This window comes from Gobius niger (assembly GCF_951799975.1).
Source record: "Gobius niger genome assembly, chromosome: 11".
Classification (NCBI taxonomy): Eukaryota; Metazoa; Chordata; class Actinopteri; order Gobiiformes; family Gobiidae; genus Gobius; species Gobius niger.
The window spans coordinates 32,739,419-32,753,489 of record NC_136862.1 but is presented as its reverse complement, the minus strand read 5'-3'; the positions used below and the strand labels follow the sequence as shown (position 1 = coordinate 32,753,489).

At 45.6% G+C, this 14,071-nt stretch overlaps 1 protein-coding gene across 1 annotated transcript; it reads right to left on the bottom strand.

Moving 5' to 3' along the window:
* Window positions 1–238: 238 nt before the first annotated feature.
* On the bottom strand, window positions 239–13,809 carry LOC306970798 (BPTF-associated chromatin complex component 1-like; the record flags this gene model as incomplete). The annotated part of the gene is made up of 3 exons (XM_079566828.1): window positions 239–466; window positions 10,915–11,007; window positions 13,545–13,809. 3 exons carry the CDS (start codon window positions 13,807–13,809, stop codon window positions 402–404), a joined length of 423 nt encoding a protein of 140 aa, XP_079422954.1. The 3' UTR covers window positions 239–401.
* Between the last annotated feature and the right edge of the window lie 262 nt (window positions 13,810–14,071).

Sequence of the window (14,071 nt, the reverse complement as noted above, 5' to 3'; positions counted from 1 at the left end):
AAGCTGTTCTGAAAGGAAACGAGTTCTTAATTTTTTGTTTTGTTTCTTTGCTATTGTTCCTTGTTGTTGTTTTGTTTACACTGATTATACTATGAGAAATGAAAAGTTCATCATTTTGAGTTGGGGGTAGGCGCTCATAAGCTTTTGCTTCAGCCTACTCCTTTTGAGCAAAAATGTATGCTCAAATAAATAAAATAAATAAATAAATAAATAAATGAAACCAAACCACAAACCGACAAATGAGAAAATCTGCAAACCCCGCCCCTCCAAAAATAAACAAGTATATCAAATGTAACACGCTCCTCAGTGCGCCACCTTCAGGCAAAACTGTGCTACTTCGTCAAAGAGTCCTGCTAAAGAGAAAAGGAAAGTCGCTCCGGGGTTCAGGCGGAGGTCAGGGGTCAGCGGGAGAGCAGCGGGAGGTCGCTGGAGTTCATGATGAGGCTCGAGTCCAGGTTCAGAGATTCTGCAACAAAACAGGAAACGGTCAGAGGAACAAGAGCCAAAGGTTTCAGTGGGACAGTTGTCCAGTTCAAAATGTTGGTTTTAGTCTAACACAACTCAAACCTGTTCTGCAACGTTATCCTATTGTCCATTACACTAAATTATGTAGGGCGGGGGAATTACCAACATTCTGGTAATTTCTTTCAAAAATCATAACTCTGCAAAGGAATGGGCTCGAGACTTACTTTTTTTTTTTTTGGACATACTTGCGAATTTATGCCCTACAAGTCGTGGGCCAAATTCAATCATCTCACGGGCCGAATTTGGTCCGTGGGCCGTAATTTGCCCAGGTCTGGTCTAACATATACAAATAATTCAAGCTAGGAGTTGGTAAAAATCTGACAAAATAAACATAAAAACCCAAACAGTGTGGTTATATCTATAAAGTTACAAATAATTTAGAGAGCGCAGTTAGCCCTCAGTGGACGTTAGCAATATTAGCATGGCAAGGCTAACAGTACATTTTATAACCGTAGAGGCTTAAGTCCTTCGCAGGAGCTCAGTGACAGATGGCAAGTGGCCAGAACAACTAAAGGGATACACAAAAATATATACATATATGTTTTAGTCCGTGCGTCGCCATGTTGTTTTCCCCAACTCGGAGCACGTGAGGATCGTCCGACATCAGATGTATATAGTTCCCCTTTTTATCCGCTTAGAAAATGGACATGTTTGCTTTTGTGGGACTATTGCTGGGGTTGCAGGTGACATCACAGCGCTCTAAAGGCCAACGCTATTGTATGGAGGAAAAATTCTTTTGTTTTTGAGGAAATGTTTGGTCTTGTACAGAGATCATGGACCCAGTGACTGACATTAATGATCATTTTTCTAATTCATACATTTTCTTTTGAGCTACGGCTTGTGAAAGTGTAATGCTGTTAATAGGAAAAACGGGCTCCTGCAACCCAGCAATAGATACAGACGGCATCTCTGGAATCACCCATATATGGTCCTGTTTGAAAACAGTTAAGGGGGAAACAATTTGGAGAAAAATCTAAACTTTCTCTATTATTCAAAAAACTACTTTAACAAATGCTGAATTATGAACATAGTTTTCTACTAAAGAAAGATACAAAGACATGGAGAGGAGCAAAGTGGTTCAACAGCCCATAAATACATAAAAAACAGAGAATGCTAACTTGATGCTACATGTTAGCATCGGGCTAATGCTAACGGTTAGCTAGCGCGAGCTACAACTGCCGTTTTTTCACTTCTACTGAACAATGTGCTGTGAGAAAATATCCATAAGGGCCCGATTTACACCTGACTTTATTTATGTGATAAATAAGTTCATAATCCACCAGAAAATGGCTTAAAAGAGTGGAAAATTGTTTCTCTAAAGCAGGGGTGTCAAACTAATTTGGGTTTGTGGGCCGAAATCTAGCTTCCTTGGCGGGCCGCGGGCCGCCTATGACGCGATCAATATGCGCCCGCGTGTTTATAATGTAAACAGGAAAATACTATAGAGAAAACTGTTTTCCAATAAATGAATTATATTGAGCTTTGATTTTAAAATGGTGCTGATTTGGTGAAAAGCCTAACAGGACTGTAATAATAATGGTTCACACTTGTATTGCGCTTTACAAGCCTGTGTCACAAGCTTCTCATAGTACTTCTCATAGTACACAGTACACAATACCACACTGTGGTATTGTAGCCACAGCCGCCCTGGGGCAGACTGTCCATTTACCACTTGGCTATGATATGCTTATATCTCTTATTATGTCAGTGCCTTCATCATGTGTGGAATTCTTTCCTTTTTTTAGTCTAAGCTGCCCCCTAGTGGCTGGAATGAGCATACTGGTTATTTCCTTCAAAATCCATAACTCCACACAGGAACAGAGACTTACTTTCTCTTTTTGACATACTCAGGAAGTCATGCTGTACAAGTCAGGGGCCGGATTTGGCCCGCGGGCCGCCTTTTTGACATGTCCCATACCCAGAGGCTACATTTAGGTGATATCAGCAAGAAAACATTCATGAATTTACCTCAGAAACAAATTAGCGTTCAAAAGAGGCCTCAGTTCTAAAGGCTAAATCCTCTTCATTTAAGTTGTGTGTAAGTAAAAGTGTTATTTTTGTGAGGTCTTTCCATGTCTGTGTATCTTTTATTTAGGTGAAAAACATATTCATAATTAATAACAATAATGCATCGGTATATATTTATATAGTGCTTTTATGGACACTCAAAGACGCTTTACATTGCATTATTCATTCACACCATACTCAATTCTGGCTGCTTCGAACATGACCATATATGGGCAATTAGGTTTCAGGTGACATCACAGGGTTCTAAAGGTCTATAATATTATATAGAGGTAAAAGTATTTCGTTTTTGAGGACATTTTTGGTCTTGTACAGAGAGATCATGGACCCAGTGGCTGATATTAGCTAGCATTTTTGTAATTCATAAATTAAAACTGGCTCCTGCCTCCCACTGTGTACTGTGACATCATCACATTCTCATTTGAGTGCTGGTGTAACCATGGCAACAATGGCAAGAATCAAGAGTTCCGTTACCTGGGATACCAGGTAATCACTTTGCCGCCCAGGACATTTCCGAAACCTTCACAAGCGCCAAGACAGCGCAAAGACAGCCTTCAGAAAACCTGTCTACACGGCCACAGCATTCATCAAATCAATATTTAACAAAGACATGGATGTGGAATCTGACTCTGAGGAACCCTCTGAGGTTACAGACGTGTCCATTCCCTCCGAGCTGGGCTGGAGCGGTGACACCAAGAGACCACCGACCCACCCAAGACCAAAAGAGTTCAGGACAAGTTTCCCCTGTGATGGGCTTGAGAGAAGTGTCAGTGGTGTTAGCCCAGAGACAAATTATCACCCAACTGCTCTGAGGAGAGGTTTTATGCAGGAGCTAATGGAGGAAGAAGCGATCAGAAGGACCATGGCTAAATCCTCTGAACACCAAAGCCATTTTTCAAAACCACGGCCTGCATCTGATCCGACAGCAAACACGCAGGACCTGACTCAGAACAGAAAGTCCAGACCACACTCTGCTCCTGGCCAGTTTCTCAGGGAAGAGGTAGAGTCCACCCTCCCTAAATCCAATGAGAGCTTTATGATCAATTCTCCAAAGAGGTGTCAAAGACAGAAAGAGTCGATGACACAATTCTCCCCTGACGGGCGTCACACTTCCACAAAGACGACTGTTGAGAGTTATGTCAATGGCATTATCAAAACAGAACAGTGGGAGGTGAAGGAGTTCGACGATCTGACACAGCAGGAGGATTTGACTCCTTCTCAACAGAGGACACTCCTTAACAAATCGCATCAAGTCCAAAGAAAGGAAAAGCAGGAAGTCCTTCTCAACACAGAGTCTAGCCCCCGTGGCAAACAGAATCAAGAGACTCCTGTTCACCTTTTTGATGTATCTTCAGCCTACCCGCCAAACAGAAATAACTGTTCTTTCCTGTACAAAGATGACAGGAAGTCCCAGACTAAAGATGACTCGAGCAGTGTAAAAGCCTCTGTGAAAAATTTCTTTAAAGGACTTTGGAAAAAAGTGTCTTGTAAAGAACGCAAGCTCGCTAAGAAGAGAGCTTTTATCCAGATGCTAAATGAGGAGGAAGCGCTCAGGAGGAAAACTAATGCAGCCTCTGACCACATGAGCCAATCTCCAAAATTGCTGGCAAAAAATACTCAGCTCCACTCAGATACAGAGTGTTCTCCAACTGCTAGCGCGCGCTCTCAGAAGAGACATTTTATCCAGATGCTAATGGAAGAGGAAACGCTCAGAAGGAAAACGAATACAACCTCTGAACACATGAACCAATTTCCAAAATTGCTGGCAGAGAATACAAAGCTCCACGAGGAAATAAACTCTTCTCCAACTGCTAGTATGCTCTCTCTGAGGAGAAATTTTATGCAGGAGCAAATGGAGGAAGAAGCAATCAGAAGAACCATGGCTAAATCCTCTGAACACCAAAGCCATTTTTCAAAACCATGGCCTGCATCTGATCCGACAGCAAACACGCAGGACCTGACTCAGAACAGAAACTCCAGACCACACTCTGCTCCTGGCCAGTTTCTCAGGGAAGAGGTAGAGTCCACCCTCCCTAGATCCAATGAGAGCTTTATGATCAGTTCTCCAAAGAGGTGTCAAAGACAGAAAGAGTCGATGACACAATTCTCCCCTGACGGGCGTCACACTTCCACAAAGACGACTGTTGAGAGTTATGTCAATGGCATTATCAAAACAGAACAGTGGGAGGTGAAGGAGTTCGACGATCTGACACAGCAGGAGGATTTGACTCCTTCTCAACAGAGGACACTCCTTAACAAATCGCATCAAGTCCAAAGAAAGGAAAAGCAGGAAGTCCTTCTCAACACAGAGTCTAGCCCCCGTCGCAAACAGAATCAAGAGACTCCTGTTCACCTTTTTGATGTATCTTCAGCCTACCCGCCAAACAGAAATAACTGTTCTTTCCTGTACAAAGATGACAGGAAGTCCCAGACTAAAGATGACTCGAGCAGTGTAAAAGCCTCTGTGAAAAATTTCTTTAAAGGACTTTGGAAAAAAGTGTCTTGTAAAGAACGCAAGCTCGCTAAGAAGAGAGCTTTTATCCAGATGGTAATAGAGGAGACAGAGCTCAGGAGGAAAATGAATGCAGCCTCTGACCACATGAGCCAATCTCCAACATTGCTGGCAAAAAATACTCAGCTCCACTCAGATACAGAGTGTTCTCCAACTGCTAGCGCGCTCTCTCAGAAGAGACATTTTATCCAGATGCTAATGGAAGAGGAAACGTTCAGAAGGAAAACAAATACAACCTCTGAACACATGAACCAATTTCCAAAATTGCTGGCAGAGAATACAAAGCTCCACGAGGAAATAAACTGTTCTCCAACTGCTAGTATGCTCTCTCTGACGAGAGATTTTATGCAGGAGGTAATGGAGGAAGAAGCAATCAGAAGAACCATGGCTAAATCCTCTGAACACCAAAGCCATTTTTCAAAACCACGGCCTGCATCTGATCCGACAGCAAACACGCAGGACCTGACTCAGAACAGAAAGTCCAGACCACACTCTGCTCCTGGCCAGTTTCTCAGGGAAGAGGTAGAGTCCACCCTCCCTAGATCCAATGAGAGCTTTATGATCAGTTCTCCAAAGAGGTGTCAAAGACAGAAAGAGTCGATGACACAATTCTCCCCTGACGGGCGTCACACTTCCACAAAGACGACTGTTGAGAGTTATGTCAATGGCATTATCAAAACAGAACAGTGGGAGGTGAAGGAGTTCGACGATCTGACACAGCAGGAGGATTTGACTCCTTCTCAACAGAGGACACTCCTTAACAAATCGCATCAAGTCCAAAGAAAGGAAAAGCAGGAAGTCCTTCTCAACACAGAGTCTAGCCCCCGTGGCAAACAGAATCAAGAGACTCCTGTTCACCTTTTCTATGCACCTTCAGTCTACCCGCCAAACAGAAATAACTTTTCTTTCCTGTACAAAGATGACAGGAAGTCCCAGACTAAAGGTGACTCGAGCAGTGTAAAAGCCTCTGTGAAAAATTTCTTTACAGGACTTTGGAAAAAAGTGTCTTGTAAAGAACGCAAGCTCGCTGAGAAGAGAGCTTTTATCCAGATGCTAAATGAGGAGGAAGCGCTCAGGAGGAAAACTAATGCATCCTCTGAACACATGAGCCAATCTCCAACATTGCTGGCAGAAAATATGCAACGCCACCCAGATGCAGAGTGTTCTCCAACTGCTAGTATCCTCTCTCTGAGGAGAGATTTTATCCAGGAGCAAATGGAGGAAGAAACAATCAATAGGGCAATGGATAAATCCTTTGAACACCAGAGCCATTTTTCAAAACGGCCTACATCTGCTCTTACAGCGAACACACAGGGCCTGACTCGGAACAGAAACTCCAGGCCAAACACTGCTCCTGCCCAAGCAAACTAAAACATGCAGGAGCACTGCGTGGATATCCTTGTTTTTTTCTTCAAAGATCTAACTTTGGTGCTCTTCAGTGCAGGGATCAGCAATAGACTTTAAAAAGATACAAAACTGAGGTAGTATTGGTAAAAGGCCTTTATTGCAGCATGGCCATTAGATTAAAACATTGCCTACGCGTTTCAGCCGTATAGGCCTTCATCAGGGTACTGCCCTGATGAAGGCCTATACGGCCTCTATGGCGTTTCAGCCGTATAGGCCTTCATCAGGGTACTGCCCTGACGAAGGCCTATACGGCCTCTATGGCGTTTCAGCCGTATAGGCCTTCGTCAGGGTAGTACCCAGACGAAAGCCTATACGGCCTCTATGGCGTTTCAGCCGTATAGGCTTTCGTCAGGGTACTGCCCTGACGAAAGCCTATACGGCCTCTATGGCGTTTCAGCCGTATAGGCCTTCGTCAGGGTAGTACCCTGACGAAAGCCTATACGGCCTCTATGGCGTTTCAGCCGTATAGGCCTTCGTCAGGGTACTGCCCTGACGAAAGCCTATACGGCCTCTATGGCGTTTCAGCAGTATAGGCCTTCGTCAGGGTAGTACCCTGACGAAAGCCTATACGGCCTCTATGGCGTTTCAGCCGTATAGGCCTTCGTCAGGGTAGTACCCTGACGAAAGCCTATACGGCTGAAACGCCATAAAGGCCGTGTCAGGGTAGTACCCTGACGAAAGCCTATACGGCCTCTATGGCGTTTCAGCCGTATAGGCTTTCGTCAGGGTACTGCCCTGACGAAAGCCTATACGGCCTCTATGGCGTTTCAGCCGTATAGGCTTTCGTCAGGGTACTGCCCTGACGAAAGCCTATACGGCCTCTATGGCGTTTCAGCAGTATAGGCTTTCGTCAGGGTACTGCCCTGACGAAAGCCTATACGGCCTATATGGCGTTTCAGCCGTATAGGCTTTCGTCAGGGTACTGCCCTGACGAAAGCCTATACGGCCTCTATGGCGTTTCAGCAGTATAGGCCTTCGTCAGGGCATTACCCTGACGAAGGCCCTCACCCCTCACCCCCAACACACCAAAATAATTATTTAAAGGCCTTTGGGAGAAAATCCCAAATCTCTTCTAAAAAGCCCAAAACTCCATTATTCTTACCTTTTTTGTTTTGTTTCCTTAATTTTCTCACTTGTCTTTTTTAACTCTTCCTCTCTCCTCTGTCTGCATTTGTTAACGTTCTTCTCAATCTCCGGCATGCAAGTGTGTTTTGACATGACACAGTGGAATTTGGCTGAGGTGTGCCACGTTGAACAAGAATGGTAGGTTTAGTACTGTTCTGGTTCCATGCGTGCGCATACATTAAACCCATGTCCCCATGGAGTGACTTTTAAAATGCATTTGCACGCTGTTTGATTTATTTGAATCAAAGAGAAGGAGCTAGGGCACAGAGGAAAAAAGGAGAGGAGAAGGAGCTAGGACACATTCAGTTAGAGGAGCGAGAGGAGAATTTGCATTTGTGGCTTTTCAAATTTGGACATTTTAAGGGAATAGGCCACCGTTTTTAAACAAAGCACAGACGGCAAAAGCCTCCCCTCCTCTCCTCTATGGACCCAAACGGAGGTGAAGTTAGAAGCAACTTCCACGTTTTCCAATACGGTTACATGAGCCTTTACAGCAGGGGTGTCAAACTCAAATACACAGTGGGCCAAAATGTAAAACTTGAACAAAGTCGCGGGCCACCATTGAACAAATGAACCTTTTAATATGGACCCAAACAAGATTTGCTTTAACATTGAATATGGAACAAGCAACACTTATTACTATACAATTAGGGGTGTAACGGTTCATGGGGATGTATTGAACCGCTTCGGTTCGGCCTGTTCGGTTCGGTCCACTTGCGTACAGTTTCGGTGTATTATTTTCATTAAATAATGTAAATTTATTATTAGCGTCATATTAAGTGCCGCGGAAGGAAGTTCCTACGCGAGTTTCCGCACGGACGCTATTGAAGCTGCATGAGTAGCTGAGAGAAACTCAGAAACTGCAGTCGTTGAAGGCGCTGGCTTTAAGTATTTGATTAAAAGTCTTGAGCCTCGCTACAATATCCCATCACGTCCGCACTTCAGCCAAAAAGTTATACCAGCGCTCAAAGCCGGTTCTTCCTATACGCAAACTACGCAAGGTGCGTAGTGTTGCTTCACTGATTAATCAACGCGTTGTTACGCCAGTGATACACCGCACGCGCCTTTCAGAGCCGAGCGCCCTGAGCGGCCGGGCGCCCTGAGCGGCCGGGCGCCCTGAGCGGCCGGGCGCCCTGAGCGGCCGGGCGCCCTGAGCGGCCGGGCGCCCTGAGCGGCCGGGCGCCCTGAGCGGCCGGGCGCCCTGAGCGGCCGGGCGCCCTGAGCGGCCGGGCGCCCTGAGCGGCCGGGCGCCCTGAGCGGCCGGGCGCCCTGAGCGGCCGGGCGCCCTGAGCGGCCGGGCGCCCTGAGCGGCCGGGCGCCCTGAGCGGCCGGGCGCCCTGAGCGGCCGGGCGCCCTGAGCGGCCGGGCGCCCTGAGCGGCCGAGCGCCCTGAGCGGCCGAGCGCCCTGAGCGGCCGAGCGCCCTGAGCGGCCGAGCGCCCTGAGCGGCCGAGCGCCCTGAGCGGCCGAGCGCCCTGAGCGGCCGAGCGCCCTGAGCGGCCGAGCGCCCTGAGCGGCCGAGCGCCCTGAGCGGCCGAGCTCTCCCGCGCAGAGCGCGTACATGTAACTGCAGGCGAGCGCCACGCTGTTCACTCCACCTGTTTCTTTGTTGAACTGAACGCATGTCTTGGCCTCAATCAACTTGATGTCATCCACCTTCACTGCTTTCCTTTTGGGAAAAGTGAGGAGGCCACAAAAACAGAGCAGCAGAGTGACTTGAGGGAAAGTCTTGATGTGGAAAAATGACAAGGTGGTGTAGCTATACTGCCATATGTCAGGCAATATTTCTCTCTCTTTATGAAATAAGCACCCAATACTACTACTATAGTCGTAATAATAATAATTATCATAATCAAAAATCATAATAATAATCTTAAACTTGTATACACTCATATAAATAATCATACAATGCAGGACAATCTTTTATTTATTTAGTAATAATGTGTTTTATACATTTTCAGACAGAAATCGGCTTCGCACCGCGAGGCGCAGATGAGAAAAATGCGCACGGAGGCATTTTTGAGTTTAGGAGCGGAAGCGGCTTTGGGCTGAGGCGCTCAGCTGCGCCGCCTCGGCTGCAGTGTACACGCACGAGAGCGCGCTCATCTGATGAACAGGGAGCCGACTGAAGCGAGCCTTGCGAATGCACGCGGAGAGGCACTCCCAGACCAATTCGGCTACAAAAACGCGTCCAGTGTATCATTGGCCTTACGGGGACAGGCTCTTCCAGCCGCACTCACTCTCCGCCTACTTCGCCACATATAACACCAACACGGAGTAGTCTGGTGAAGTGAATGAGCAGGAGAGACCGACCGCCTTCCCCGGTCTCTTCCAAAGCGCGAGTGCTTCTCCGCTCGTGTCCCGCTCGTGTCCCGCTCGTGTCCCGCTCGTGTCCCGCTCGTGTCCCGCTCGTGTCCCGCTCGTGTCCCGCTCGTGTCCCGCTCGTGTCCCGCTCGGCCGTCTGTCTCCCGGTGCTTCGCCTCATGCGCGGCTCACAGTCTAAAACGGGTTGGGCGACTCACAGGCTAATTCTCAGCGGTAAGACAGACACAACCGTCAGGAGCAGGTTTCAGTTAGTTTTAAATCAGCGGTTCCCAATCTGTGGGTCAGGGACCAGAGGTGAGAGAATGGGACCATTTGCCATTTACTATTTTAAAAAGGGAAATAGACTAGTAGTCGTCCTAAATCCCAGTCTCACAGTGGTTTAGTGGTTAGTGGTCCTCACACAGGGGGTCGCTTTTATTTATTTTAGGCAAGAATTCTATTGTGTATTGGCAGCTTTTCAAAAGAAAAATGTTGTTAGTTCTTATTTATTTGTACCGAAAATTAACCGAACCGAGCCCTCCAAAACCGTGAACCGAACCGAATACAATTTTAGCGTACCGTTACACCCCTATATACAATATAGAACTTAATAGTCCAGATATGCAAAATCTGAAAAAAAAAGTATAATACCGGTGGGCCAGCTCGAGTAGTCATTTGGTATAACCTCGCGGGCCAAATATAATTACATTGCGGGCCAAATGCTCTAAAGATTCTATTTTCCCCCTCGGCGAAGCCACGCCCCCTTCTATGACGCGATGCCGTCTGTATCTATACTTGGATTGTGTAAACGCTCACGTCACGGTAAATGGTCGCTTCTAACTTCAGCCCCGTTTGGGTCCATAGTGGAGAGGAGGAAAGGGTAAACACTAACAACGTCTGTGATGCTTTTGCGTTATTGAGCGCACGCGCAAAGACCAGACAGCTACGCATCAATTCGTCTAAGCTCATGTATGTGGATCCCTGTAGCGCCCCCTGCTGTGAGGAGGCCGAGTTGTACCTTGGTCAAAGTTGAGTTTTTTGGAGTCGAGGCCTTCGATGTCCACGAGGTCAGAGTTCACGTCCGAGTCGTTGAGAGCGCTCAGGGTCACGTCTGAAACGGCAACAAAAACATAAATGAAGAATTTGTAACCATAGCAACACAACAGCAACTCATCAGCCTCAAATGTCTGCGCAGGGACTCCCCAAATGGTTTTGTCCACATAAAGAGCTTTTCTTTTCCTCAGTTCAATCCCATTATGGCTCAGGGTTTATGCAGGCAAGTCAAATCTATCGCTCTTAAATGTCATTTATTAGGCATTTTTTCCCAATAAACGTATCGCCCTTATGAACGGAAATGTGGAGGTTTCAGAGTAAAAAGGACACAAGGACAAACTTGATTTAAAAAAAGGCCTAAATGGACTTTGGACCATCATTTTCATATTTTCTGATGAACTTATTGAGTATAATTGTCGTCATAATTGTCAATAATGTCATTCATTTCAGAGAAACAGATTTCACGTCTATTGCATCAGATTTCATGTTTTGAATGACATTTATTGACATTTTAATTGAATTGTGCCTTAATTTTGGCACAAATCAATCAACAAAAAACCCAGGATGTTTTTGATGTTGTGCGCCCCTGAGTTTGGTGATGGATTGTGATATTCAGATAATTGTGATTATCCTGGACCATCTCCACTCATCGTAGTGACTGATTTTATGTGGACTTCTCCAGTCCCATGTTAACAGATAGGAGAAAAGGGGCGGGCACAATTCATGGCGGCGCCAGGGTTGCCAGGTATGGGCAGCCAAACCCGCCCAAAAATATCTGAAAACCGCGGAAAACATACGTCACGGCTAGAATTTTCAATATTGTTTACTAGTTAGCGGAGCCCATGTGCTCCTACGATGATGAGAAACCACCCCTACTCCCCTCCCTTATTGAAAAAGCAGCTTACAGAGCCTTGGATTTGCCTTCAAAATAGTGACTTTGATCAATTCAACATTGATTACAGCAAGGCAAAAAACCACGGACAGTTATTTTCACCCGCGGAATGGCTTTAAAAACCGCCCAATTCCGCCCAATTCCGTTTAACCGCGGACCTGGCAACCCTGGGCGGCGCCCACGCGAGCCTCTGGAATAAGGTGAATAGAAAAAGTACATTGAGCAGGCTAATGCTAACGGCTATAGGAAAATACATTGAGCAGGATAATGCTAACGGCTAAGGAATAATACATTGAGCAGGCTAATGCTAACGGCTATAGGAAAATACATTGAGCAGGCTAATGCTAGCGGCTATAGGAAAAATACATTGAGCAGGCTAATGCTAATAGCTATAGGAAAATACATTGAGCAGGCTAATGCTAGCGGCTATAGGAAAAATACATTGAGCAGGCTAATGCTAATGGCTATAGGTAAATACATTGAGCAGGTTAATGCTAACAGTTATAGGAAAAATACATCGAGCAGGCTAATGCTAACGGCTATAGGAAAAATACATTGAACAGGCTAATGCTAGTGGCTATAGGAAAATACATTGAACAGGTTAATGCTAACGGCTAAGGAATAATACATTGAGCAGGATAATGCTAACGGCTAAGGAATAATACATTGAGCAGGTTAATGCTAACGGCTATAGGAAAAATACATTGAACAGGCTAATGCTAGTGGCTATAGGAAAATACATTGAACAGGTTAATGCTAACGGCTAAGGAATAATACATTGAGCAGGATAATGCTAACGGCTAAGGAATAATACATTGAGCAGGTTAATGCTAACGGCTATAGGAAAAATACATTGAACAGGCTAATGCTAGTGGCTATAGGAAAATACATTGAACAGGTTAATGCTAACGGCTAAGGAATAATACATTGAACAGGTTAATGCTAACGGCTAAGGAATAATACATTGAACAGGTTAATGCTAACGGCTAAGGAATAATACATTGAACAGGTTAATGCTAACGGCTAAGGAATAATACATTGAACAGGTTAATGCTAGTGGCTATAGGAAAATACATTGAACAGGTTAATGCTAACGGCTAAGGAATAATACATTGAGCAGGATAATGCTAACGGCTAAGGAATAATACATTGAGCAGGTTAATGCTAACGGCTATAGGAAAAATACATTGAACAGGCTAATGCTAGTGGCTATAGGAAAATACATTGAACAGGTTAATGCTAACGGCTAAGGAATAATACATTGAACAGGTTAATGCTAACGGCTAAGGAATAATACATTGAGCAGGATAATGCTAACGGCTAAGGAATAATACATTGAACAGGTTAATGCTAACGGCTAAGGAATAATACATTGAGCAGGATAATGCTAACGGCTAAGGAATAATACATCGAGCAGGCTAATGCTAACGGCTAAGGAATAATACATTGAGCAGGATAATGCTAACGGCTAAGGGATAATACATTGAGCAGGATAATGCTAACGGCTAAGGAATAATACATTGAGCAGGTTAATGCTAACGGCTAAGGAATAATACATTGAGCAGGCTATTGGTAAAAGCTATAGGAAAAATACATTGAGCAGGCTATGCTAATGGCTATAGGAAAAATACATTGAGCAGGTTAATGAACGCTGAGACATTTCCGGACTAGCCGACTTGCTAACTGCGTACGTTAACCCTCACCTGCAGTCTTCTGCTTCTTGATTGGAGGAGGGGCCAGCGAGGCTCCGGTCTGCATGCCCGTGGCCACGACGACCTGCGTGGGAGCCGTCACCGCAGAAACGGGTGCCGACGTGGAGGTTGCCTTTGCGATGGCGGCGACTGATGCCGCAGACGAGGGAGTCTTCTTCTGCGCCTCAGAGGAGAGTGGCACACGGCTGTCCTCATACAGCTTCCTCTTCACCGTGCTCTTGATCTGAGCGCTGAGATAGAACACAAACATCAGCATTGGTCACAGCTGCTCAGCCTGGACTTTAGAGCTCTATAAACAGGGATTCTTGAGGTGGTTTAGCAGTTCAGATCTCGCAGTGGAGTAAATTTGCAACAAATATATCATAAACATCTAAATTTTAATTCGAAGCTGCTCTCATCTACTCCATTTTGCCGGCCTGGAAAGGTTGCATTCCCACAATACTTTGCAAGACGTGCCAGCGAAACACACAGCCAACACACCCCTGACCCCCAACACACCCCTGACCCCCAACACACCC